The 24,274-nt window shown below is 58.4% G+C and overlaps 1 protein-coding gene and 1 long non-coding RNA gene across 2 annotated transcripts in view; both read right to left on the bottom strand.

Moving 5' to 3' along the window:
- Positions 1-2,098: 2,098 nt before the first annotated feature.
- Positions 2,099-3,307, bottom strand: LOC141953544 (uncharacterized). The gene is made up of 2 exons (XR_012631924.1): positions 2,978-3,307; positions 2,099-2,429 (listed from the first exon to the last, which is right to left on the bottom strand). It is a non-coding gene; the product is annotated as an uncharacterized LOC141953544 (long non-coding RNA).
- Positions 3,308-4,438: 1,131 nt separating this feature from the next.
- Positions 4,439-24,274, bottom strand: part of LASP1 (LIM and SH3 protein 1) — a 35,492-nt gene continuing 15,656 nt past the window's right edge. The window contains exons 3-7 of the mRNA XM_074892144.1: positions 19,348-19,432; positions 10,947-11,054; positions 7,803-7,959; positions 7,591-7,679; positions 4,439-7,318 (exon numbers count right to left, since the gene is read on the bottom strand). Of these exons, the coding sequence (XP_074748245.1) occupies positions 7,145-7,318; positions 7,591-7,679; positions 7,803-7,959; positions 10,947-11,054; positions 19,348-19,432 (613 nt within the window). The 3' untranslated portion in view covers positions 4,439-7,144. The remainder of the gene's footprint in view (positions 7,319-7,590; positions 7,680-7,802; positions 7,960-10,946; positions 11,055-19,347; positions 19,433-24,274) is intronic.

Below are 24,274 nucleotides of genomic sequence, written 5' to 3'. Positions count from 1 at the left end.
AGCTTCGCCGTGCTGCGACACAAAGCCTTGGTGTAGCTTCTCTGCCCGTGTCCGTCTCGTCTCCCGGGGCCGCGGACACAGCGGCAATAAATTACAGCCCGTCACAAGGGATGCCATTATGCGAGCGCGGCGACACAGGAAAAGTGAGTTCTTTGATTCCCTGGCAGCAGCCAACAAAGCTGAAATGTCAGCTCTGCCAGCGCTCGCTCGCTCTCGCAGCAGATCCTCCAGGAACACAAGCTTTAGGTGGCTGCCAATTGTGAAATACTGATGGCACTATTAATTATTATTACCCGCTCTTTTTCTTACACACACAACAGCTCAGCAAGTGTTTGCCGTTCGTTTTCGCAGTGCTCACGCACGCGCCAGCGTTTCCACCAGACAAGGCCTTTCCTCCTCAAAGCTCAAGCCCACCAAAGCGGTGCTTCCCAAACCAGTTTTGTTTGAACTGGAAAACGACACCAGCCCTTGCAGCCTCCTTCCCCGATATCACCCTCCGATCGTCTCTCCCAGTTAACCACCGCCGGGCTAATGGCGTCCGGGTGGGGAGCCCCCGGGCAGCGCCGCGCACGGGGGGAGCTGGGACAGTGATACTTGAGCAAACAGTGCTTTTTCTTCTGCTGCCAAATTTGAACTGCTGCCGTGGGGAGTCGATAAAACCCTCCCAGGACGAGAAGCAAAATTCCCCCTGTGCCAGGGGAGCTCTTTTGAGCGCAGGGCCGCACCCTGACTGCAGTCTGAGCTGCGGAGCGCCGTATCCCATCGGCTAAAGAGCTGTCCCCGGCCGCTGCGGCCCTCGGTCCGGCTGCAAACACCGCTCCTGCCCAGAGCTTCCAACCCCTTTGCAGTCCTCAGCTGCTGGGCTGGGTCGCTTCACCTCCCAGCGCGGCCCTGGCCGGTTTGGGGCACGGCAGAAGGGATTGTTGTGCATAGCTGGCGGGTTTGTAAGGCCCTCCGAGGGGAGAGGAGCCTTCAGAGTGAGAGAAAATTATTGTTCCTGGTTTCACACTCAGCTGAGTTTCCATTCCATGCATTCCTCGTTACTCACTCTCTCTTAATCACTGCAGATGTTGATATCAGATACAGACTCACCAAGTGGAGGTTATTGAGAACATGACTTATGCTTGAAGAAATTCCTCCCGGAATATTTCAAGCTTCTGATTTTCAACTATATTTGGTGGTGGAGTGAGAAGCTTTTCCACATCTCCAGGGCTCAGCGGCGAGGGAGGCCAGAGCACCGAGAACACACTTGGGACCAAAGTCACCAACTTTGTGTTTCTCTCGGGAGTTTTACTAACAGGAAATTGCAGTGTCGAGTATTCAGCTGGCAACACTAACCACATCCAGCATTCCCAGACTCTGAAATCCCTCTTCTTTCTGTAAACACCATCTTCCGAAAGTCTCATCGACCAGTTGCCGCGTACTCCGGCAGTGCCCGCGCAGCCCCCGCGCTCACTGGAGCCTGTTCTCTCGTGCCCACTTGTGTGATGGTGCCATGGTTAACTGACAGGGCATGAGCAGTTTTCCCCATTACAGATATTTCAGGTGCTTAGAAAAAAAAAAATATTCCCAGGATAGACCAGGCATATGAAAATTTTCTCTTCTAGGAGGATGAAACTTTCAGCTGGGAAAGAGCTTTGCTTGTGACTGACAGTGTAAGGGCAGGGATGGATGCAGGACTTCATAAAAGGACAGGAAAAATTCTCCTGAGGCCCCAAATACCTCCCCAGACCTCTCCAAGCTGGGAGAAATTAAGCTCTGAAATGTTCTTTCCATCCCACAGAAATTTCCATCACATTAAGAAAGTTCCTTTTTCTATGCTGATATTGACTGAGACCTCCCAGAGCTTCCCTGAACCTGTGAGGGGACCTGAGTGCGGGGCAGAGCCTGGTTCGGACCCCCAGTCCCAGGTCAGGACCCCCCTGGGGACGCAGAGGTGTCTCGGCAGGGTTTGGGGGGATCTCGTTGTTCTCGGGGTGCCCCCCGTCTCTCCACAGAAGCGGAGTTTGCTCCCGGAGCCGTGTGTGCCCCGGCCCCGCGGTCAGTGCCCAGGGGCGCGTTTTGGCGGAGCCAACACCAGCAGACGCGTTCACTCTCCCGTGTCGTTCCTCTTTATTTCATTTCCTTCAACATTTTTCATTAAAAATATAAGTGCTTTTCAAAAAGAAAACCCAACCAACCGACCTCGGAAGCGCTCATCCCAGGGGGCTAAGCCACCCGGGGCAGCAGGGGGCAGGACCCTTCGCACCCCCGCCCCAGCAGCGGGACGTCCCCTCGCCCCAGCCACCCCATTTCCCTCCTTCGCCCCCCCTGGGCCGTGCCAGCTCGGCCCCCTCCGCAACGCCCCTCGCTCCGCCTTGGGCAGCCGGTTCCTCGCCGAGGGTTAATGCTTTTCCAGAAGGCTCCGAGGGAGACGGCCCAGGCGGTGGCTGCGGGAGAGAAAGGAGAGACTGGGCTGAGCTGGGCCGAGAGCTGTGGGACACCCGGGCGGGCACGGCAGCGGGGGGAGCACAGGCAGCAGCAGCAAACCCCCCTTCACCCGGCACGGGGAGGGGCAGTGGCAGCAGGACCCCCCCCTTGGCCTCCTTTAAAATGATGTAACTGGGATCCCTTCTTGCTTCTCCCCTAAGCTGTTTTATTTCTCTCCCTCTTGGGAACAAAAGCCCCACGTTTGTGCTGCGCCACTATAAAAGGTGAAGAGCAGCTTTTCCAGACAGGAAGGGGCTGAGGGAGCCCGCAGGGAGAACCCAGTGGCCACACAACAGCCGGGGCACGTTTCAGCCGGCGAGGTGGCCTGATTTGTAAAATAAACCCTGGTGCCCTCCTTCCAGCCCTGAGCTCGGCTGCCTCAGCCAGGCAGAGGGACCAGCAGCCACACAACAGCATTAAACCCCAAATTATCCCCTCTCCCCCCTCTCCCTGGACATGTTTCTCCCCAGAAATTAAATCCTGGTGGGACGAGGAGCAGCCGGCTCACCTGGATGATGCTTCAATTGCGAGGCTGATGCTGAGCCGCATCTTCCCCGGCATCGCTCTAGAGCATGTAAATGATGTAGGAGAGGATCACCAGGCCGATGATGGCAAAAAACATCAGGATGAAAATATCCAGCATGGCGAGAGAGGAGCCGGTGGGGTGGGGGCTGCCGGGCTCCCCGCGGCGTGGAGAGGGGATGCTCCTTCGCTCGCCAGCCCCCGCGGCTCAGCCGCTGCGTCCTCCCTCCCCTCCCAGCCGGAGCACGGCTCTCGCTCTGCTCAGGATGGAGAGATGATGCCGGAGCTGACGGAGCCGCTTTCCTGCAGGCAGGCAGAAAATAAAGGGACAAAGACAGGCGGTCAGAGGGGGCTTCGGCCTTGCCCGGGTGGCGGAGCCCTCGCTCAGCCCAGACTGGGGCTTCCAGGAGGCACCACCTGCTTCAGCCCTGCTTCTTCCTACCCAAACTGCTGCCTGGTTTAGGGGGTGCTTACGATGATGTGACCCCTGTTTGCAGCTGGGGAGGGGCCCACCCTATGGGGGAAGAAGCAAAGATGAGCTTTGGGCATCACAAAGCCGTGGTGATCAGTCAGGACCGCTCTGAACTCTCACCTTTCAGGGTCTGGGGTACGCAGCGTCCTTTGCCTTCAGTGTCACACCACCTGCTTCAGCACGGTTTAAAGCAACACGGTTTTAAGTGAGCAGCAACAGCCATGGAGCCGTTCTATTTTAAATTTTTTTGGCTAGTGCTGTTGATGCAAATAACACTGTTATCCCCAACACCTTCAAGATTTTCTTTTCCCACTGCTGAACAGTGTAAATTGCTGAAAATCCCACCTTGAGAGGCTGCAGCGGCCGAGCTAAGCCATCGCCAGCTGCACTCGGAGCACCAGGGCTGGCTGGGTCCGGAGGACCCGGCTGTCGCGGAGCTGCGTTGCCGGAGAGGTCGGGGGAAGCCGGGACCCGGTGCCCTTGCTACGATGCCCGCAGCAAAGCTGAGCATTTCCCTGTGGGGGTCTGGCCTCAGAGCGGCCACCAGCGCACCTGAACCCCAGCAGATCCCAGACCCATGCTGTACCCAGCCTCTGGCCTCCCAGAGCAAGACCCCGAAGCGGGTCAGCAAGCAGGGAGGCATCACCTGCGCCTCCACGAGGGTTTCTCCAACGTGGTTCAGGGATGAATTTCGAGGCCGATCTCCCGGGTGGCCGCAGCACATGAGCCAGACACGCTGCAGCCAGGCTCTGAACGCTCCAAGTGCATCCCTTGGCTTCCAGCCACACTGAGAGCAAGGGATGAGCCAAGAAGCTGAGTCCCAGGTGGGTTCCCAGCGTCTCCCACTCCCAGGGCAGCCAGGCAGACATGAGGACCCCGGCTCTGGCAGCCTCCCCCAGACTCGAGATCCCCACTGTGTCCAAAAGGAGCAGGAAAACAGCCAGAAAAGTGACCACAATCGAACCCAGCACCATCGGCAGGTAAAAATTATAATTTTATTTTTAATTCGAGTAAACCGGGAAGAGAATCAGTTGGTTTGTTCCATTCGATGGTTCGGTTAAAAAGGCCAAATAACGTTTTTTTATTGGTGGGTGCTCAACCCGACGGGAAGGAGTACACAATCAAGCAACGGATCCGGAAGAAAACACGTTCTAAGCTCGGCACTGAGACGCAACCGGGGAAGCTGGGATGGACGGGATCTATTTTACACACGATGAGAAGCAATTTAGCTTTTAATTTTTCTTCTTTTGTTTTTTTTTACTATTTTATTTATTTATTTATTTTAAATACAGGTTTAGGTGCTTTTCAGCTATGAAAAAAGGCAAAAAAGTGCATAAGTCAAGAGAAAAGGCAGAAATCAAGCAGTAAGAGGTTTGTTTCCCATGGCAGGTGAGAAGAGGCAGGGCCTGGGAGGGGAGAATTAGGACAATGGTTTCAAGGTAGCATTAAAAAAAGGTCTGTATACCAAAACCTAATTGCCTGTGTTATTTGGTCCATTAAAAAACGGTTTATTCACATTGATACTCCCCCCCCCATTCCCAGACAAGAACGTGATTAAGAAGAGGATTAGCAGGGGGATGCAGACTCCCCCCTGCCCAGCCACTCCCCGTCCCCTGCTCTTGTGCTCGCTTGTTTTAGCACCAACCGGGATTCCCATCCCGTAAAGCCCATCCTGGCAGCTTCCGGGGTCCTGTTTTCACCCCGAGGGGATGACGGTGCCAGGAGTCCCCATCACTCTCCCCCCCCTCCCGTTGCAGCCAACTGGGGAAAAAGCCAGGAGCAAAACGCTCCCCTCTCCCCGGCTCCCGCCCTCCCAGCGGGTCTCTGCCCTGCTGGAACCCCCTCCCAGCCAGAACAGCGTTTGCTCCAGCAGCCCCCAACTCCGGTCACCCCGACTCCAGTCACCCCGTCCCCAGCACCATCCACGAACCAGCCCTGCAGCCCCGTGTGCACTGAGAAAGGGGACCGCAAGCACGAGGCGGTGGGATCCTCTCCCTCTCAGTGAGACCATCCCCCAGGACGTGTCCCCAGAGCCAAGGAACGTCTCAACTTGGTCGCTTTGGTCCCTAAATTCCCTCTTTTCCTTTGGGAATAGCAAAAGCAGCAGCTTCCCCTTGGAAGCGTAGCCCAAGCCCGGAGCAGCCCGGTAAGGGGACGGACCCCTCTGGCTGCACCATCCCTGTGGTCCGGTCAGAGCCGGGGCTGTGAGCGGGCAGGGGGCTGCAGGAGAGCTGGAGGCAGCACGACGGCATCACCACCGCCCCCATGTTCGGCGTCTGTGACCTGGGAGAAGAGCATCCTGCTCCCACCCTCCCCGCACAGGCTTCCAGTTATACCTGTCCCTGTCCAGCTCTGGGACCTTCGGAGCCCAAAGAAGAAGGGGACAGGGATGTGCTGCCAGATTTTGGTCCACAATGTGATCCTGTGTCTTGCTGGGGACCAACAAGAGGCGCAGGGTGGTTCGGGGTGCCAAACCCCGGTCTCTGCCACTCAAGACCGAGCTGCCAGAGGGCACAGTCACCCAGGACGGCCCCTAGCGTGGTGGCAGAGGGGGAGGATCTTTCACACGTGGCTCAGAAGAGGCACAGGGATGGGGGCTGATCCTGCCGGCTCCCCAGACCATCTGCCCAGCCAGTGGAGGGCTCAGGAGGGTCCCTTCAGCCTGGCAGCAGCAAGAGAAAATGAGGAAGATTCTGGGTGAATTTGGGGAGCGAGCACTAAGAGGAAGAGGCTGCCCCGGCAGGTGGGGCCCAGGGGACCCCCAAAAAAAGCCGGAGCTGCAGGGGGGACTTGAGGTCTTGGTGTCACAGTGCTCCCCCCCAGCGCAGAGGAGTGGGGAGCCCGGCCCATCTCCAGCCCTCGCGCGGGAGCAACAGCCTCTGGGCGAAGCAACGCTGCGGCTGCTCCGTTTCCGCACCAGCACGGCCCCGGCTCAGCCCCGGAGGGATCGGGGAGGCGGAAGGAAGAAGCCAGAGCCCCAGGCAGAAGCAGCAAGAGCTGCCTCCAGGCCTGTCCAGAGCAGCCGCTCTGAATCCCAAGGAGAAAGATTTAGCTTAAGATTTTAATTGCGAACATTTTTCTGTTTTGAGGACTGAAGGGAGCAAAGACTGAATGGAAACACCGCACAGAGGAGCCGGGAGAAGCAATGGGACAAGCCAGAGCCCGAGTGGTGCGGGGTGGAGGCTGCCAGCCCATCCCTCCCGTCAGCCCAGGGCAGCTCTTGGGACAAGCATCCCCCACCTCGTCCACGCAGACATCGCCCATCCCCGCCAGACTGGGGGGAATTTGGTCCTAAGACGGTCTCCTCCCCCCTTTGCTGGGGTCCCGGCAACTCTGGCTGCTTCCCCCAGCCGGGAAACACCGGAGCGCCTGGGAGGGCTGGAGAGGAGAGAGACCGAAGGAGAAGGAAAGCTGCGGCGGTTTGGTCTCTCGAGCCCCCAACATCCCTTGCAGACAGTCCCTCAGTCCCGACAGAGCTAGAACGAAGCTAAATTGGCAAGAGAAACCGGAGACGGCTGCAGAAACACAGAGTAACCGAGATGTCAGGACGCGGCTCCGGCGGGCAATGCCGGAGCGGGTGGGATAAGGGATGCTGGGACAGAGAAACGCACACACACACGGGGGGGCCGGCGCGGGCTGGGGGCTCGGCTGTCAGCCACGGGCCCCGTCCCCTCCCGCCGCTCAGATGGCCTCCACGTAGTTGGCGGGGAGCATGCCCGTGTCGCCCGTGCGCTCCACCGTGCCGTACATCCACCCGTCGTCGATCTGCTGCACATTGATGATGGTGTCGCCGTCCTGGAAGGAGACCTCGTCTTCGTCAGCCGCGTTGTAATCGTAGACGGCGCGGAAACGCTTCTGTGGGGAGAAGAGGGGTCAGTGGGTGCAGACCCTCCCCGGGCCCTGCCCCGGATGGACAGAGCTGCCGTCCGTGGGGGGTTCCCGGGGCAGGCAGCTGTGATGGATCCAGGAGGTTCTCACCAGGCACCGCGCAGGGACACCGGTGCCAGCAGTAGCTGTGAAAGTGGAAACCAGGCACCCAGCGCTACAAACCTGCGCTTCCCCCGCACAGGGGGTGGGACCCCGGGGGGGGCTGGTGTTGGGGCTGTGAGCCCCAGGGCTGTACTTACCCCCCCTCCAGAAGGAGCGTTGCGCTGTGTCGAGGACGGTGCCGCAGGCTCCTTGTAGCCGTAGGACTGAGACGACGGCTGCTGGTAGCCTAGGGGGGGGGGGACAGATGGGGTCTGTTACCCGGAGCTGGTGCTGGGATGTGGGGGACACAGCAAAGCCCCTCACACAGAGCCGTCGGCAGTGCCCGCAGCCCCCTCGCCCCCTGCCTTACCTGGGTTGCTGGGTTGGACGTGATGAGACGGTTGATGCTGCTGCTCTGCGGGTCTCCGGTAATTGGTGCTCTCCTGGGAGTTCCTGCGCTCCAGCTCAGCGCCCTCGCTGGGACTTGGGCCCATCCTGCTCCTCTCGAACTCTTCATGGTATTTTATCTGCAGCGACAGGAGAGGAAGAGGAGGTCAGAGCGCAGCCCTGCCGCGCTGGCCACGAGGCTGAGCCCGGCCCCAGCACTGGCAGCAGCTCCTACAGCCCTTCGGCGTCAGCAATGTCCTTCACCTCGTCCCAGCTCATTTTTTTTGCCAGCGAGGACTCGACACCAGCCACCTCACAGCCTCCCCAGCAGTCCCAGGGGGGCTTCTTCCCCCACATGTCCCCCAGGCCACAGGGACGTTTGCTCAGACCCCTTTATGGCACAGAAAGGAGGAGGTTTAAGCATCCTGTGGGTGGGAGATGCAATTTTTTCAGGCGTGGGTGAGATTCAAGACCAGGCTCCCAAGCCCCCAGGCTGCAGGAGCACGGAGCAAGTCCCCCCCGCCAGGTTCAGCGGGCGCCGCGGAGGTACCGCTCCAACATCTACCCCCAGATCTCTCTTTAACTGAAGCCTGAGAGGGCCTCGGGGGGTTTTGCTGAAGGAGACTCAAGGCAGATACCACCAAACACACCAGCCGCATCGGACCGAGCCTTCCCCCGCAGCCAGCACAGAGGGCCCCCCCGCCCCCAGCGGTTAACCCAACTGCCTGGGTGTGGGTGTAAAAATTAATAGCCACTTGTGTTAATGAATGCATTGCCATCGGAAAGCACCTGGAGCCCATTTGTCTGCTGGTTAAACAGTTATTTACTGAAGGGCACTACAGCAGGCTCTCGGCGCAGGCAGGAGGCAGAGCCCAGAGCAGAGCGCCCCCCTCCTAGGAAGGACCCCCCGGGGGGAGCACCCCGCTCCCCCCGCTTCAGGCAGTCCAAGGCTCAGGCTTTGCACAGCTCCGCTGCCAGGAGGGTTTCCCCACGGGCAGCACCACGGGGTGGTTTGGGGCTCCTCCATGCTGCATCGGGGCCCCAGCAAGTGCAGCCATGCTGGGCAGCCCCCTCCGCCCAACTTTGCTGCCTGTGTGCCCACCCAGCTGCACCCCCGGGAATGAACCCGCTGCGTGCCGAGCCGGGCTTTCTGCAGGGAGCGTGGGTTTGTTTCTGGGTCTTTATGAAGTGGGTCACTGCAGCCCCAGGCTGGCAGCCAGATGCTCATGGGGAAGCTGCTGAAAAACGCTACCACGGCCGAGAGAGGGTGAAAGGGGCCAAGCAGAGGGACACGGCCTCATCTCTCTGCTGTGTTATTTAATGCCCCCCAAACCTCCACAGATTCTCTCTCAAAAAAAACCCCAAAAAAAGAGAGGTGCTTTCTGTAAGAGCCCCGCGCCACTGCAGGGAAGCTGTGCTCATCTCCTGCCAGCTCACACCCCACCAAAAAGCTGCCCCTCAGGGAAAATCTTCCAGCCAGGTCCGTTGCCTTCCCCAGCCCCCGCTGTCCTGGGGTTGGGTGTGCAGGTGACATCCCGCAGCTCCCCCAGGAGAGACCAGTGCTTGCCAGAGACCTGCTCAATGGGATCAGAAGAGGGAATAAAGAACCTCCTCCTGCCCCACTGGGCATTCCCCTGTTTGCGTCTGCCAGCTCCCACTGTGGGCGCAGGCACCCGCCTCCCTCTCCTTGCAAGCACAGACCTTCCCCCCCCCCCCCCGGCCACGCCGGGGGGAGCAGCCAGCAGCTCCCACCCCAGGGGCTTTGTCTCCAAGGCAGGGATGGAAAAGCAAGAGCAGCTCAGGGCCCTGCAGAGCTGGAAGCAGGGGAGGAGCTCGCAGAAGCCGCCCGTCGAGTGGACGCCCAAGAGGTTTCTCACACAAAGCTGCAAAGCTCCAGGGGGGGGTTTAGTGGTCAGGGAGAAGCCGGCCTTCCCCAGCCTTCCCCACAGCTCCGGGGTGAATGATAAGGAACACGCGTGACTTTCGCTACCAGCTAAAGGTTAATTAACTCCCTGCACTCTGCTGAAGGCAGATGCTCCCGCGGGCTCCTGCGCTGCATCGCCTGGGAGCGCAGGGTTGAGTTTGGGCAGGGGACAGATATAAGACACGCCCCCCCCCCAGTCGGCCGCACCCAGTGCCGCAGCTATACGTGCGAGCGTGCATCCTCCTCGTTTGCCATGGCAACGCACGGGCGTCCACGGCTGCCACCAGCACCTGGATGTGGATGGAGGCTGCTGGGTGAAGCGCGAGCTGCCGCTGAACTTAGGCAGGGTTTTAAATGTAATTTTTGGAAATGGAAGAGCTGAGGCTCTTGCAGACAGGATCTCCCCTTCCGGAAGGTCACGGGAGGATGGAGATGGTGCTGTGCAACCCCTCGGCGTCAGCGCAGAGGCGGGATGGCGGCGGGAGGGAAGCTGTGCACGGCCAAGGGACCTCGAGGAGCTCCCTGCAGGTGGGCTGTAGGTGGGAAAGCGGCTGACGCTGCCTGTCCTACCCTCAGGGCGGGTGACAGCAGCTGGAGGGACCCTGGGGACTGTCCGCAGCCTTGGCACAAACCAACAGCAGCAGCTGCAGCCAAGGGGCCCGACAGCCGGATGGCTGGAAGGGGCTTTGCGGGTGTCAGGAGGGGTCAGGGCAAGCGGAGCCTGGCAGAGGACGGTCCCAGCTGCAAAGGGACAGGAGGAAGAGCTGTGCCTTTGGCCGGCGCTTCCACACGCAGACCCAAACCAGGGAGAGCGTGCGAGGGACGGGGGTCCCTCAGGGGCAGCAGCATGGGGCTGGCCCCAGCCAGCGAGCGCTGCCCACGCTGCGGGTTACGGTGACAACCAGGGGCTGTCCCCAGGCCACGGCTGCCCCCACCAAACGCCACGCTCCGCTGCTCCCCTTCTCGCTTCTCACAGTCAGCGTGGACTTGAGCTCCTCGGGACTTGGATGCCCCTCTCGATCCGGCTGCAGCATCTGCCAGCATGGAGGAGCTGGGAGAGGTGCAAGAGGGTCGCAAGATGCCCGGGCAAACACGCTGGAGAATGAACGCTGCCAGGCTGCCGAGATGCAGAGCCCCCCGCAGCCTCCCCCGGCGGGAGGAAGGTCACGGCAATATCACACACGGAGATTAGAAGCTACTCACGTTGCTGATCTGATCCTGAGTCTTTTTGATTCTCTGCAGCTCCGGGGTGTCAGCCACCACGCTAAAGCCCTTCCCCTTGTTCTTCTCAAACTCCTCCTTGTAGCGAATCTGGGTACAAACATGAAAAAACAGATTTAAACACGGGGGAAAGCTGGCGTGCACAGCAGCTGGATTCAGCAACAGCTCCTCGCCGTGACCCACATGCTTCATGAGATGCAGCAGCTTTCTAACAGGGCCTCTGCCTTGCTCAGGAGACCCCCCAACATACCCAGAAATCGCAAAAGGGGGTATTGCCAAGAGCTGAAACACACAGACAACTCCCTATGCATCTGCTGATCTCGTTTCTCTTTCAGCGGGGGCTGGGGTAACTCAGATTTACTTTGAATTTCCTGTGGGCTACCAGCGCGCCCAAGTCACGTACACGGAGCGACTGAGCCACGGCGAGCTGCCTGCTGGAGAGCCCCGAGCACTGGACGAGCTACACCCCTACAAAAGCGCGTCCACCTCAGGGGACGTTTGGCCGCCTCTGGGAAGGAATACACCCAGAAGACCATAACGAAACCAGAGGGTGGAGGGTGGAGGCTGGCAAAACAAGCATCCTCATTTCTGTTTGCCAGACACTGACATCAGCATCCCTTCCCATCACACCCAGGAGCTGAAAAGTCCCATTTTTTGTTGTGCTTTTTTTTTTTTCTTTAATATAACTCTACACAGCTTTAAGACTGGGGTTTCCAGCTCTCCCAGGAGGGAGCTAACACAGAATCACAGAATCATTCAGGTTGGAAAAGCCCCTCGGGATCATCGAGTCCAACCATCAGCCCGACTCTACAAAGTTCTCCCCTACCCCACATCCCCCCACAGCTCATCCAAACGGCCCTTAAACACACCCAGGGATGGGGACTCCACCCCCTCCCTGGGCAGCCTATTCCACTCTCTGACCACTCTTTCTGGGAAACATTTTTTCCTCATGCCCAATCTGAACCTCCCCTGTTGCAGTTTAAAGCCGTTCCCTCTCGTTCTGTCACTAATTCCCTGTGAGAGGAGACCAGCACCAACCTCTCTACAACGTCCTTTCAGGGAGCCGTAGAGAGTGATGAGCTCTCACAGCACACAGCGAGAGCCCAGACGTGCTCCCCAGCCCTCAGCAGCCTCAGCTCTGGGGGCTGCTGGTCCCAGTCCCTGGTCCCAGCCGGCCCCGCTCTGCACAGGACCGCTGCTCCCACCCACCCGTGTCTCCCAGAAGCAGAAGCAGCTTCTGCAGAGGCTGAAACCCAACCGCTGACTCGATGGCTCCAACGGGGAAGGAAACAGCACCCAGCTGCCTGGCCCGCCCCAACACAGCAGCTTTGCTGACTTCAGATCCGAGCGGCCAGAAAGATGCCCCATTTTCATGGGGGGGGAAGCAGACGTGCAGAGAGACACCCCGACCTCCTCCATCCTCTCTGTGGGGATCTGGCCCTTCACTAATGACTGTCAGGAGCTGCCTCTGCCTATCTGGGAAGCAAAGAGCCTGTCCAGTGGCAGCCTACAAGTGTGCAGCCAAAGCTGCCCCTCCTGGGGATTCACCCCTCCCCGGTCACGCTGTGTGTTGTCCCTACAATGGAAAGGTCACCACCGCCTCTCACGGAGCAGATCAAACCTGGGCCCAGCAGCTCGGCTCTGCGGGTGCAACGTGGGGCCGATGCCCACCCCCTCGGGCCGGGGGGAGGCTGCGGGCAGTGGGACAGAGGTGCTGGGGGTGGGAGAAGCAGAGCAGGAGCACTCTTTGACGGAGCAGGCTGGGAGAGCAGCCGACACATCACTCCCCAAGCAAGGGAAATGCTCACCCCAGCACACGGGGCCAGACATCAGCGTGTCTGGCCAGCGCAGGCAGCTTCCCGTAACCCTTCCCATCCCGCAGCAGGACGGCAGCCTGCCAGACAGACGGACAGTCGGTCGGGAAGCCGGGCTGGCCCCACAAAGAGTGAGCTTGCAGGATGAGGGCTCTGCCTGTGGACTGGCGCCGCGCTCACGTGCCATGCCAAGATAAAGCTCGGACGCAGAGAACCGGCAGCACAGCGGAGGAGGCGGAATAAAGCCGATTTCTCCCCGACACACACTCCTACAGAGACACTCCTTCAGACCTCACATATTTGCCTCCCATCCAGACAGCACGTCCAGCTGGGCCTGGAAACACCTTTCAGGAAAAAGCTGCCAAACATGTGATAATACCTTCTGGAGAAGCCAAGACACACCTCTGCTGCCATCTGGGCTTCCCGTGGCCTTGCCTGGCTCCAGCGCGGGCCCTGGCACAGCAGGCAGGGGCAGGCAGCAGCAGGCAGCATTGGGGCCGCACTGATGTGCCCAGGTCGGACCCCCCCGGTGCTGGAGCCAGCCAGGGCTGCGGGCACCCAGCGCAGCACGGAGCAGCTCCTGCCGCCGCTCTGCTCCAGAAACGGGAAACAAGAGCTCTCCAGGGAAAGTCAGACATGGCGGTTTCCATTCTGCAGAGGAGCTGCAGGCTCAGGCCAGCTCCGTGCAGCCCCCACCCCAGCTGGCTTGGGGCGGCGCGGGGGGCCGCAGCGCCCACGGCTCCGAGGGTTTTGTGGGGAGCAGGAAGGGATCCAGACAGCAGCTCTGCGCCGGGTGCTGGCAGGCACACGGGAGCTCACTGTGGCTGCAGAGGTACCCCAGCTCACAAACACAACATTTCCTCTCCCTGTCCTGCGAACCAGGAGAAATGCAAGCTTTGGAAGCACAGCCCCTACACCTTCAGCACAGCCATGGGGTGTCACAGAAACCCTCCCATAGGTGGTACAATCTATGAGCCACGTGAAATTTCTAACTCCGATGTTTCATTAGAAAGCAAAGGCTTAATGGACCGGGCTGCAGAGGCCACGCTGGGAGGACATTAATACAATCAAGATGCCAAAGCACAGCGGACACGAGACCAGTTTCAAGGCAGAAGTCTCCTTTTGCTGGAAACAGTAAGAGGGAGAAAAAAACCAACTTTTGCTAGCTGTGGTAGAGAACGTATCTTGAACATCACCGATTAGGAAGGAGCAGCCTCGAGGTGTGAACCACGGGGCACGAGGAACCGAAGGTTAACAGAGCTGTGACATACAAGCGATGACGCACACCCGGACAGGGGATCAGGAGGGGGTGAGTCAGCCCCGCTCTGCTCAGCCGCAGCGACAGGCAGGCAGAGGGGCCGTGTTTGTCCTTTATCTGCTCTGCTTTCAATAAAGGCTGTTTTCCTTGGGAGCTCTGCAGCCTGGGCGTGGGATGCTGGCCCTGCCGTTGTGCCTGGAGATGCTGCTCGGAGGAAGAGGGTTTATCCCGCAGCCTCCTGCCCAGCCAGCCCCGAGGAAGGGGCACCGGGTGCCCGCGCTGGCTGCAAACACACAAGTTGATGAGCTGTAAGAAATCCAGGCTAGAAAGATAAAGAGTCACCAAGGGAGAAGCTAATCACAAGGCTAAGCAGTTCCTTTGAGAAGTTCTGTATTTTTACCCTCCTAAATCCCACCCCCTCTACCTTCCTTGGGTTTTTTTACCCCTCTAACTTCCAGGATACAGGAACTTGGCTCTAAAAAAAAATGCCATATGGGGATGCCTGACTGCAGGGGGGGACCTGACCCAGGGGCAAACCCAACCCTGGAGTCATGGGGGAAGATGCTGGTACGTGGGGGCAGGTCTCCCCCAAAACACACGTCCAAGGCTCCCAGCTCGCTGGGGTTCCTACACCCCAGCACGCCCGGCCACAGAAATCAGAGCGTGGCAAGAGCACTGGGGTGATGCTGGGAGGAAGCAGGGGAGGCCACGGGGCAGACATTGTCCCCACGCTCAGCACGGGGAATTGCAATTTAACAGGATCCATGGCCCTTCCTGGCTTGGGCACAGGAGCGGCCGGGTCCTGCTGGGCTGCAGCCACTGCCAGGGCTGAGCGAAAAGGCCAGAAAGGAGAGAGGAAACGTTCAGACAAGGCACCTTTCAGCTTCTCCCTGGCCTTATAGGGGCATCGGGTTGTGTAGGCAGGCGTCTGGCAGGCAGTGCTGGGGAGGGGGGGAGAGGTGACCCCTGACCCCCGACCACAGAGGAATCCCACTGTCAGCACAGGCTGCGCTTGGAGAGGCACGAGTCCTTGCTCCAGCCACGCTGCCGGGGTCCTGCTCCCTTTGCTCCCTCAGAAACTGGAGTGCAGGTGACCCTGGGTGACAAAGAGGGACAGAAACGCATGGTTCGGTACCTCCTGACGAGCTTTCACAGGGCACCAGCTCAGCGCTGTGCAAAGGGCTGTAAAGATCCATCGCTCCTGCCCCAGCTGCCAACTCACATACCCATTCCTGTCACTCCAGCTCGTGGCCACGTTTCAGCTACACGTCGTACTAAAGAGCTGAGTGAGGCAGACAGCGCCACATCCATACTTCATCCCATCGTAATGAAATGGGATCCACAATTCACAGAATCACAGAATCATCTCGGTTGGAAAAGCCCTTGAAGCTCCTCCAGTCCAACCATGAACCTCACCCTGACCGTTCCCAACTCCACCAGATCCCTCAGCGCTGGGTCAACCCGACTCTTCAACCCCTCCAGGGATGGGGACTGCCCCCCTGCCCTGGGCAGCCCATTCCAACGCCCAACAGCCCCTTCTGCAAAGAAATCCTTCCTAAGAGCCAGTCTGACCCTGCCCTGGCGCAGCTTGAGGCCATTCCCTCTTGTCCTATTGCTTGTTACTTGGTTAAAGAGACTCATCCCCCCTCTCTGCACCCTCCTTTCAGGGAGTTGGAGAGGGCCAGGAGGTCTCCCCTCAGCCTCCTCTTCTCCAGACTAAACCCCCCCAGTTCCCTCAGCCGCTCCCCATCAGACCTGTGCTCCAGACCCTGCACCAGCTCCGTTGCCCTTCTCTGGACACGCTCGAGTCATTCAATGGCCTTTTTGGAGTGAGGGGCCCAAAAATTCACGTTCCCAGAGACATCGTTCCCTCCACGATGGGAAGCAGAGCAACGACTGGTGCATCCATGCGTTCTCCAAAGGGAGCCCGAGAACGGCCCTTCACACATGACAACCCCTCGCAGGTCCCGGCTCAAGCAGTTAAACCCCGCTTGTGTCCACATCCCCAACGCCACCAGCAGCTCCCTGAGGTGCCAGCTGCAGGGCTGCAGGAGGGACAGGAGATGGGTACCTGCCTCCCACACCACGGGAGCCTCCACCCTCTGGCAGGAAGGGCTGTGCCCAAAACCACCCATTTTAAGAGTTTGAAAAAGGAGCCACAGGACGGGAACCTACAATTTTCTTGCCACACGTGGGCTGTAAGAGAAGGCTGCAGGCGTAAAAACTGTCACTTTGGAGACTCGTTTAGCTGCACAAGACATCATTATCCAGCGTCTACCAGTGACCGGAGCAGGAGACGCCTTCTCAACCGACACAAATAGCGGAGGCATTGGGAGCGACATGAAACCGCTCCAGCTCGGCACGCAGCTGCCCCATCCCCACCCTCCGGCGAACAACCGGCTTTTCCAGTCACACCGCAGTGGACAAACAAGTGTATTTTTGGTGGGAGGAAATATGGGATCAGCCTCCTCAGGGTCACCCACAAGGACAGCAGCTCCCCAGCAGCTCTGCCCCAGAGGAATGGGTAAAAGTGCTGGGGAACATCACTCCCACAGCTGGGGAACGACCCCCCACCGGTTAGAAATCCCTCGCAGAGGACACAGACCCAGGGATCTCCCGTCCCCGAGCGCAGCCCCCAGCCACAGCCTCTCCGGAGGGACACGCTCTCCGGGGAGCCTCACATCGAGGACCAAAGGCTCGGCCACAGCTGAGTTTGGCTGGCAAAGTGCAAGCTTGAAGGCAAGATATGACTGCTCACATAACCCTGACCTTACTCCACAAGGGATTTTACTGCCTGCCCCAGCAGTGTCAGCCAGGACGTGCTTTTTAGGTGGCACTGGAACCGGCAGACGGTAGCGCCGAAGCCCTCCTGCCAGGCTGTCACCGCTGCAGAGCCCAGCCAGCCCTTCTCCACCAGCCTTTCCCTGTCTCAGCTAACAGCTCCAGTTCATCCAGTTAATTCGCAAGAACCCCCCCACCGCTGCCTCTGGAAGGGCTGAGGTGACCTATTCCCGTCCCCAGGGGTTTGCTCAGCTCCTGCGATTAGTAAGAAGGGATTGTCAATAAAGCAGAGCGGCTGCTGGTGCTTTAGCTAGAGCGCTTCAAGAAATACAAATGTTTGGCGCTTGGAAAATAGGAGACTCCCTTTGTAGGCAGAACAAAGACAGAAAGGAATTAAGATCTTATCTGAAGTGTGTTTAGGATCTATCCTCCCCAGGGCTCGGGGCGATTCAGCCTGGCAGTTTCCACCTGGTTCAGCTTTGCCACCTCCCTCCCACTGCTCCTGCGTCCCTCCCAGCCCCTCTCCGCAGGGGCTCTGCCAGCACCCAAACAGCCAGCACCCCCCGGCACCCTCCACCCCCCCCCACTCTGAGACATTCCACTTTGCAGCTCATCCTGGTGTGAAACCAGCACTGAAAACGTGGGGTGCTGGTGTCTGGGAAACGGGAAGACTCTTGCCTGCGCCCCAGCCCCTCCTCTGACACACAACCAAGAGCGTGCAGAAGGCTCCTCCAGCCCTGTGCTATCCCAGCTCCAGCCCCCAATGCCCAGGGCACCAGCGGGATGTGCCAGGGCTGCTTCTCTCCCAGGGACAGTGGTCCTGCTGGCATCTGACTCGGAGTCACCAACTTCTGGAGGTGCAGGCTCGAAAGAAGAGACACCCCCTCCCCTGCAAGGCAGCTGGCTTTGCCTCCAGTCACCTCCCACACACCACAAGGAGCTCAAAGTCCCAACCAGCTACAGAAAAGCCCAGGCAGGAGAGCACACTCCCTCCCCAAGGTCTCCTTTAATAAGCAACAACTAATGAAGAGCCTGAATTCATTGTAAAAACAGCGCTGGAGAGTCTGGACCACTCGGTGCAGCATTATCTCGATTGTTACCATGGAAAAGCAACTGTGTCCCCTCAACCGCTCTAGGAAACACAAAGCCAGCCCCAGGCTGAGCTCTAGCTCTAAGCTTGAGCTGAGCTGCACTTGTGCAAGCCAGGGAGCTGTTGGGCAACCGGCTCTGAGGAAGAGACCTTACAAAAGCAGAGGTTTCAAAACTCGATGCTGGCTGCACCAGCACCACCAGGTCTAACAGGTGAGGTCCTAAGGATCCCCCTCCTCCTCCTCCTCCGGCTGGATGCATTCCCAGGGAATCTGCTTTTCAGCTCCCGACACTCTCAGGCTAATGGGAAGAGAAGGAAGGTCACTGCATCCTTCACAGCCCAGTGGGGAGAGGAGTGCACTGATCCCAAAAAACAACTGCTCACCCTGAAAACTACGGCACATGCCGCGCTCTCCTCCCTCTGGATGACGCTGAGCCGAGCCAACTTGCCTTGCTGACAACACCCCGGGCAGCCTTTTTGCCCCTTTTCAAAGGAAAAAAGAAACTAAATAGATTCCCAGAACAGTTGCCACATCCTGTGTTCTCCTGTGAGACGCTGACTCAAGCCAAAATTGCCGCTGGATGCCTCTTCCTCCAGCGCAGCGACCTCTGAGCACCCGTCTGCAGCTCTGCCACACCGAAGCTCACGACGACGGTTCAGGGCATCGTCTGAGATGCTTCAACACAGCAAAGTCCCACAAGAAGGGTCACCCACCAAAACTGCCCGTTTCTGGGCCAACCGTCCCCTTCCAGCTGTTTCTCTGCAAAACTGATGCTCACATTTCTGTTCTCAGTATCTTGGAGTAAGAGAAGGAAACCGGGGATTGCTCCTTGGCCCCACCCAAGGGACCAAGGGCCAAGCGGTTCCCACCGCATCACCCGGAGTTACCGGCACGAGGACCCAGCCCACAACCCTGCGTCAAGGCTGGGGACTTTTGCTGATCCAGGGACACCTTCAGGGGATAAAATGGGACATGTCTTGACAACACCCTTCTCAAACAGGCTCTTCTCTTCCCACTAGAGAAAGAAATCCTTATCTGTGCCAGTCGTTATCCCTTCTATCTGTTTATTTCTGCTTGCCAGAGCTTTCAAGCCCTACACGATTTGGGTTTACCTGAAATACTCGCCTAGAGAGTCAACGCCTGTCCAGATGAAGCCGTTTGCCATTTCGCCTGATTTTGTGTCAGCTGGGAAAAGGTAAACTGGTGCAAGGCACGGACTGGGAGAGGCAGACTGCCTTCTGCACCCTTCCCACCCCCGGGAGGTCCCAGCAACCACGGATGAAGGGAAACAGCTGCGATGGGTGAGACCTGCGAGGAGGGACCCACACCCCAAACCCGCCTCTCCCTCCTCCGGGTGAGGACGTAGGAAAGCACCAGAGCGCGGGAGGACGCGGGCAGAGTACGGCGGCCCCGGGGCGAGGAGAGACCCGCGCGCTCACCTGGCTCTGAAGCTCGCTCTGCTGCTTTAGACGCAGGTTCTCGGGGGTGTCTGCCACCATGGTGAAGGACTGCTTCGGGTAGTGTCTGGCGAGAGAAGGGGGATCATGAGTCACAACGTTCCTGCAGGCCACGGCCATGCTCGCTGCCCTTTCCCACCCAGCGCCCCCCCCAGCAGATCCAATGGCTTCGGCCCCGCTCCAGAGCGTCACGGTGAGCAGCAGCACAGCCGAGCTGGGACACACCAACGCGGTTCAGCAGGAGCCGTTGGGGGTGACGGGGTTTCTCCCCGTGCACGCTCACCTGCGCCCGATGCCTCCCCCAGCAGGTAACCCAGTGAGAAACGTGTATCTCCCAATCTCAATATGTCAACTTCAGCTCAACGTCAGTTTTATCAAAAAAGGGGAAGGGGAGGTTTTTTCCCCAGGGGACAAAGCCATTCCAGGTTTGTGCCTGTCTGATTTCTGGAGAGACCTCAACCCATCTTCAATGTTTCATTAAACAGTCCTCAGGGTAACATTAGCCCAAGCAAATGCAGCGACTTTGCCCGTTTCCCTGTTTCAGCTGTGAGAGGTCAGAGGGGACCAAGGGGGTTTTACTTGCTTATTTTACTGCTGTTTCAGCCACACAAGTCTCACATTATGGTTTCCTGGTACTGCAGAATATCACAACCCTGGCATAGACCATGTTAGCGTGGGGCACAGGCTGCACCACTCATCCACACCAGTTCAACACGTTTAGCGAATCCTCAGGACATGCCCAGGATGGGAGTGTAAAGCAGGAGACCTCCGTCGTGGTCTGGCTACAAGCCATACTATTGTTCTGAAGTGCCACACAGCAGTTTCTGAAAGCACATGCAGCCTTTGCTGGAGACGACACAAATCAACAGTGAGAAGGACTCAGGTACTGGGAGAAAGTAAATATCTAATCCTAAAGCTGGAGGCTGCTACAAGCCCCGTCCAAGCAGATGAATAAACTTCAAGTGGCCGTTCCCACCTCCAGGAGACACAGAAAATAGCACGAAGCACATCGCTGCCGTGACAGGGTACATCCAAGTGCGCAAAAACCTCCAGCCAGGCTGGGCCAGACCCCAGCAGCAGTTATTGCTGGAGTCTCTCACGCTGACCAGTGGCAGGGTCAGTCCCAGCACTCCACAGAATCCCAGAATCATCTTGGTTGGAAAAACCCTTGAAGCTCCTCTAGTCCAACCATGAACCTCACCCTGACCGTTCCCAACTCCACCAGATCCCTCAGCGCTGGGTCAACCCGACTCTTCAACCCCTCCAGGGATGGGGACTGCCCCCCTGCCCTGGGCAGCCCATTCCAACGCCCAACAACCCATTCTGCAAAGAAATCCTTCCTAAGAGCCAGTCTGACCCTGCCCTGGCGCAGCTTGAGGCCATTCCCTCTTGTCCTGCCGCTGGTTCCTTGGCTCAAGAGACTCCTCCCCCCTCTCTGCACCCTCCTTTCAGGTAGCTGTAGAGGGCCATGAGGTCTCCCCTCAGCCTCCTCCAGACTAAACCCCCCCAGTTCCCTCAGCCGCTCCCCATCAGACCTGTGCTCCAGACCCTGCACCAGCTCCGTTGCCCTTCTCTGGACACGCTCGAGTCATTCAATGGCCTTTTTGGAGTGAGGGGCCCAAAACTGAACCCACTCATCGAGGGGCGGCCTCACCAGTGCCGAGCACAGGGGTAACGGTGCTTTACCATCCTGGCCCTTCACTCGGGGTCCTGCTCTCGCCCACGGCCAGACCCGCTCCGGGCAGCCGCCCTCACTCTATCTGGAGCCCGACACGTGGTGCAGAGGAAACAGTTTGCAAGAGGAACGTTTCCAGATTGCTCAGCACCAGCTGCTGTGGAGGCAAAGCCCTCTGCTCCCCAGGAAAAGCCCAGAGAGGAAACCTGGCACTGAACAGATGGCAACTGCTCTCACAGGACGGCAAAGAAACCAAAGACATCCCACAGCAGCACTTTGGGTTTACAATGCAGATAGAGAGCGAGAGGAGGAAAACTGCCTTTTGAAAGGGTCAGAGGTTTCCCCTTCACAAGAGTTAAAGCAGGATTCCCAAATCGGGTGGCAGAAACAGACTGCAGGATTTTAGCAAAGTTCCTGCCTCGTGCGGAAGAGCGGGTGGGAGGCACAGAGACACCAGCCCCATCCCTGGCTCACGCTGAACACGCGTGGCATCAGGGCAGCACGTCATGCTGCAGCTCCCTTTCACTTTCAAAAACATGCAAGAACTTGAATAAACTCTCTTGCAAAGCCGGGCAATCCGACTGTCCTCTCACTGTAGCAGCTCTTGAAAGAGGCGAGCGGGGCTAAGCAGGCCACTAAAACCAGACTGCAGCTCCTCGTGGAGGACAACTGGGAGTGAGTGGACAACTGGGGCCCTGAAGGCTTTGAGCACAACCCTGACCCCAGTTCCAGGGCTGTAGCTCAGACTGTGCAGCCTCCAGCTCCCACATTTCCATCCACGCAGCCCAACTGGTGGCTGAACCAAGCTCTCACCCGAGGGCTACGCAGCAAACTATGGGATGGCTGCAGCTCCTGTCCCTTCCCAGACCACATGAAACGGGTCTTAAGAAGCCCCCAGGCTCTGCTTTGGGAGCTTCTGTGCTCCAACATTAGCATCTATTCAGAGAATCAGCATTAGCACCTCTGCCCAAGGCTGGTCTAAGCGTGGCCAGGCGAGGGTAAGCGAGCGGAAAGCCACATGTCGAGGGGTCTGGCTGAAAGCTGCTGCCTTCGAGCAGCACTGCTGGAGCAGGACAGCAGATCAGCAACCGCAGACCTGCAAGAGCAGCACATACCTCAGTAAAGCAGCAATGCAGGAAACTCAAGAATAAAAATAGCTGCCTCAGCCCCGCTGAAAAAAATAGAGAACCCCCCCTACACACAGAGAAACCAACTAATGCAGATGTGGTTTGCAGAAAGGGGAAAAGGCAACTCCGCAAGCAGCAGCTCGCTGCCTGCTCCCCTCCCCAGCCCCGCGGTGCACGGCCTGGCAGGGGAACCCACTCTCCAGCCAGCTCCCCAAAACAACACACCACCCCCTCCCTGCTCCAGACCTCGTCCTGCTGGACATCACCGGCTGCCGTGTCCCATCACCCCCACCCCAGCTGCCTGCTGCTGCAGGGGGGCTGAGTCAACACCAGCGTCCTGGAGGGACGGGCAAGGTTTTGTCCATCTGAGGGCAGCCATCCCATGAGCATCTGATGGGTACTGGGCGTGACAGTAGAATGGGAATGGCCTCAAGCTGTGCCAGGGCAGGGTCAGACTGGCTCTTAGGAAGGATTTCTTTGCAGAAGGGGTTGTTGGGCGTTGGAATGGGCTGCCCAGGGCAGGGGGGGAGTCCCCATCCCTGGAGGGGTTGAAGAGTCGGGTTGACCCAGCACTGAGGGATCTGGTGGAGTTGGGAACGGTCAGGGTGAGGTTCATGGTTGGACTGGAGGAGCTTCAACCCACTCTCCAGCACGTCCCTACCCCTCACCAGCACACGGGCATGCACAGAGGATGCAGCCATACCCACACCAAATAAGCCTGAATGAACCCTCCACAGCCCCCCCCAAACACCCAGCAGTAAGATCGAAAAGAACAGGAATCAGTTTTACACAAACAGATCACCAAATGCTTGAAGGATATAGTTTAATCTCTGTTTAAATTAATCTGATTAGAGGGGATATATGACTGTGTGTTTAGGCTCCCTTCCCCACTACCTTCGGGCACTGGTATGTCAAGGCTTCACGCTGGGATACAGCATCAAGGCAGATATTTCACCAAGCTACTGCCTGCGCTTGCTGCAGAGAAATTCCTGCATTAAGACTCCAATAACGACAAAATCCGATTCTCCGGGAGGGTCCTGCACTTACCAGGAGCAACAGACACCAGGTGGACACCACACTGCAGAACCATTTAATGCTTATTTAAGTGCTCTGGACATTCTGGCCGCAGCTCCTGCCCTCCTGGCAGCCGGAGCCCCCGGGCCGTGGGTGTCTGGTGGGTGATATCCTGACCCGCCTCTCGGCCGGACGCTTCGGCAAAGGCTCGGCGACCGCCGCGGAGCCGCATGGGTGAGGGAGATTTTTAGAAGCAGCAAAACAGCATAAAGCACCTTGGGAGCAAATCCACCCCAGCTGCTGTCTGCTGCCAGCAGAGATGAACAGCCTGGGGGGCTGGCAAGGGGGGAGCTCGGTCTAAATGACATCGGCCCAGCTTGGCCTCTGGTTGGCAAAGGCGGCTCCTGTGAAGTCTGCTGCAATCACCCCAGTCACAGGGTTAATGCATTCACACCCTGGAGAGACAGCGTCGAGGGAAGCGGGCCCTTCGTCATCGCAAAGATGTCAAAACCCCTTCTTAGTAGCCAACAAGCTTCGGTGGCCAAGGCAGCGTCAGGAGTTTGCATTTTACACCCCTTGCTCAAGGGGTGCTGCACCTCGGCCACCCCCAGGGACGACTCCTTTCCCCTTCTGAAGGGCCAGCTCGTGTTACGGCTACAGGGAGGCTGGTACCTGCTGGGCAGCGTCAGGAGCAAACACCCTTGGCAGGAGATGGGCATTTTCTTTGTCCAAACCCACTGGGCAGCTGCTGGGGTGCTGGGGTTTAACTAACAGCAGTGCTAACCCAGGAACGCACCACCTCAGGTTACAGGGGCACGAGGTGACAGTCCTGAGACTGATCTCATTTCACCTGAGGTACCGCTCCCATCCTGGAGCCCCCTCCTGAGTTTCTTGGAAGCCACCATCGGACTCATACCAAGGTCAAAGAAAACAGCCACCTTTAAAGGACAAGCAGCCCAAACCCCAAATGCCCTCCCCCAAAATGACTAATTCTCCATTTGCAGAAGGCAACAGGCTGTGCAGACCAGCCCCAGATCTGCCGTGAGGATGGGAACAGAGCTCTGTCCCGGTCCTACGAGCAGAGCCAAATGCC

This window comes from Strix uralensis, chromosome 22 (assembly GCF_047716275.1).
Source record: "Strix uralensis isolate ZFMK-TIS-50842 chromosome 22, bStrUra1, whole genome shotgun sequence".
NCBI classification, from domain to species: Eukaryota; Metazoa; Chordata; class Aves; order Strigiformes; family Strigidae; genus Strix; species Strix uralensis.
Note: the sequence above shows the minus strand (reverse complement) of the source record. Positions and strands in the feature narration are given on the sequence as shown.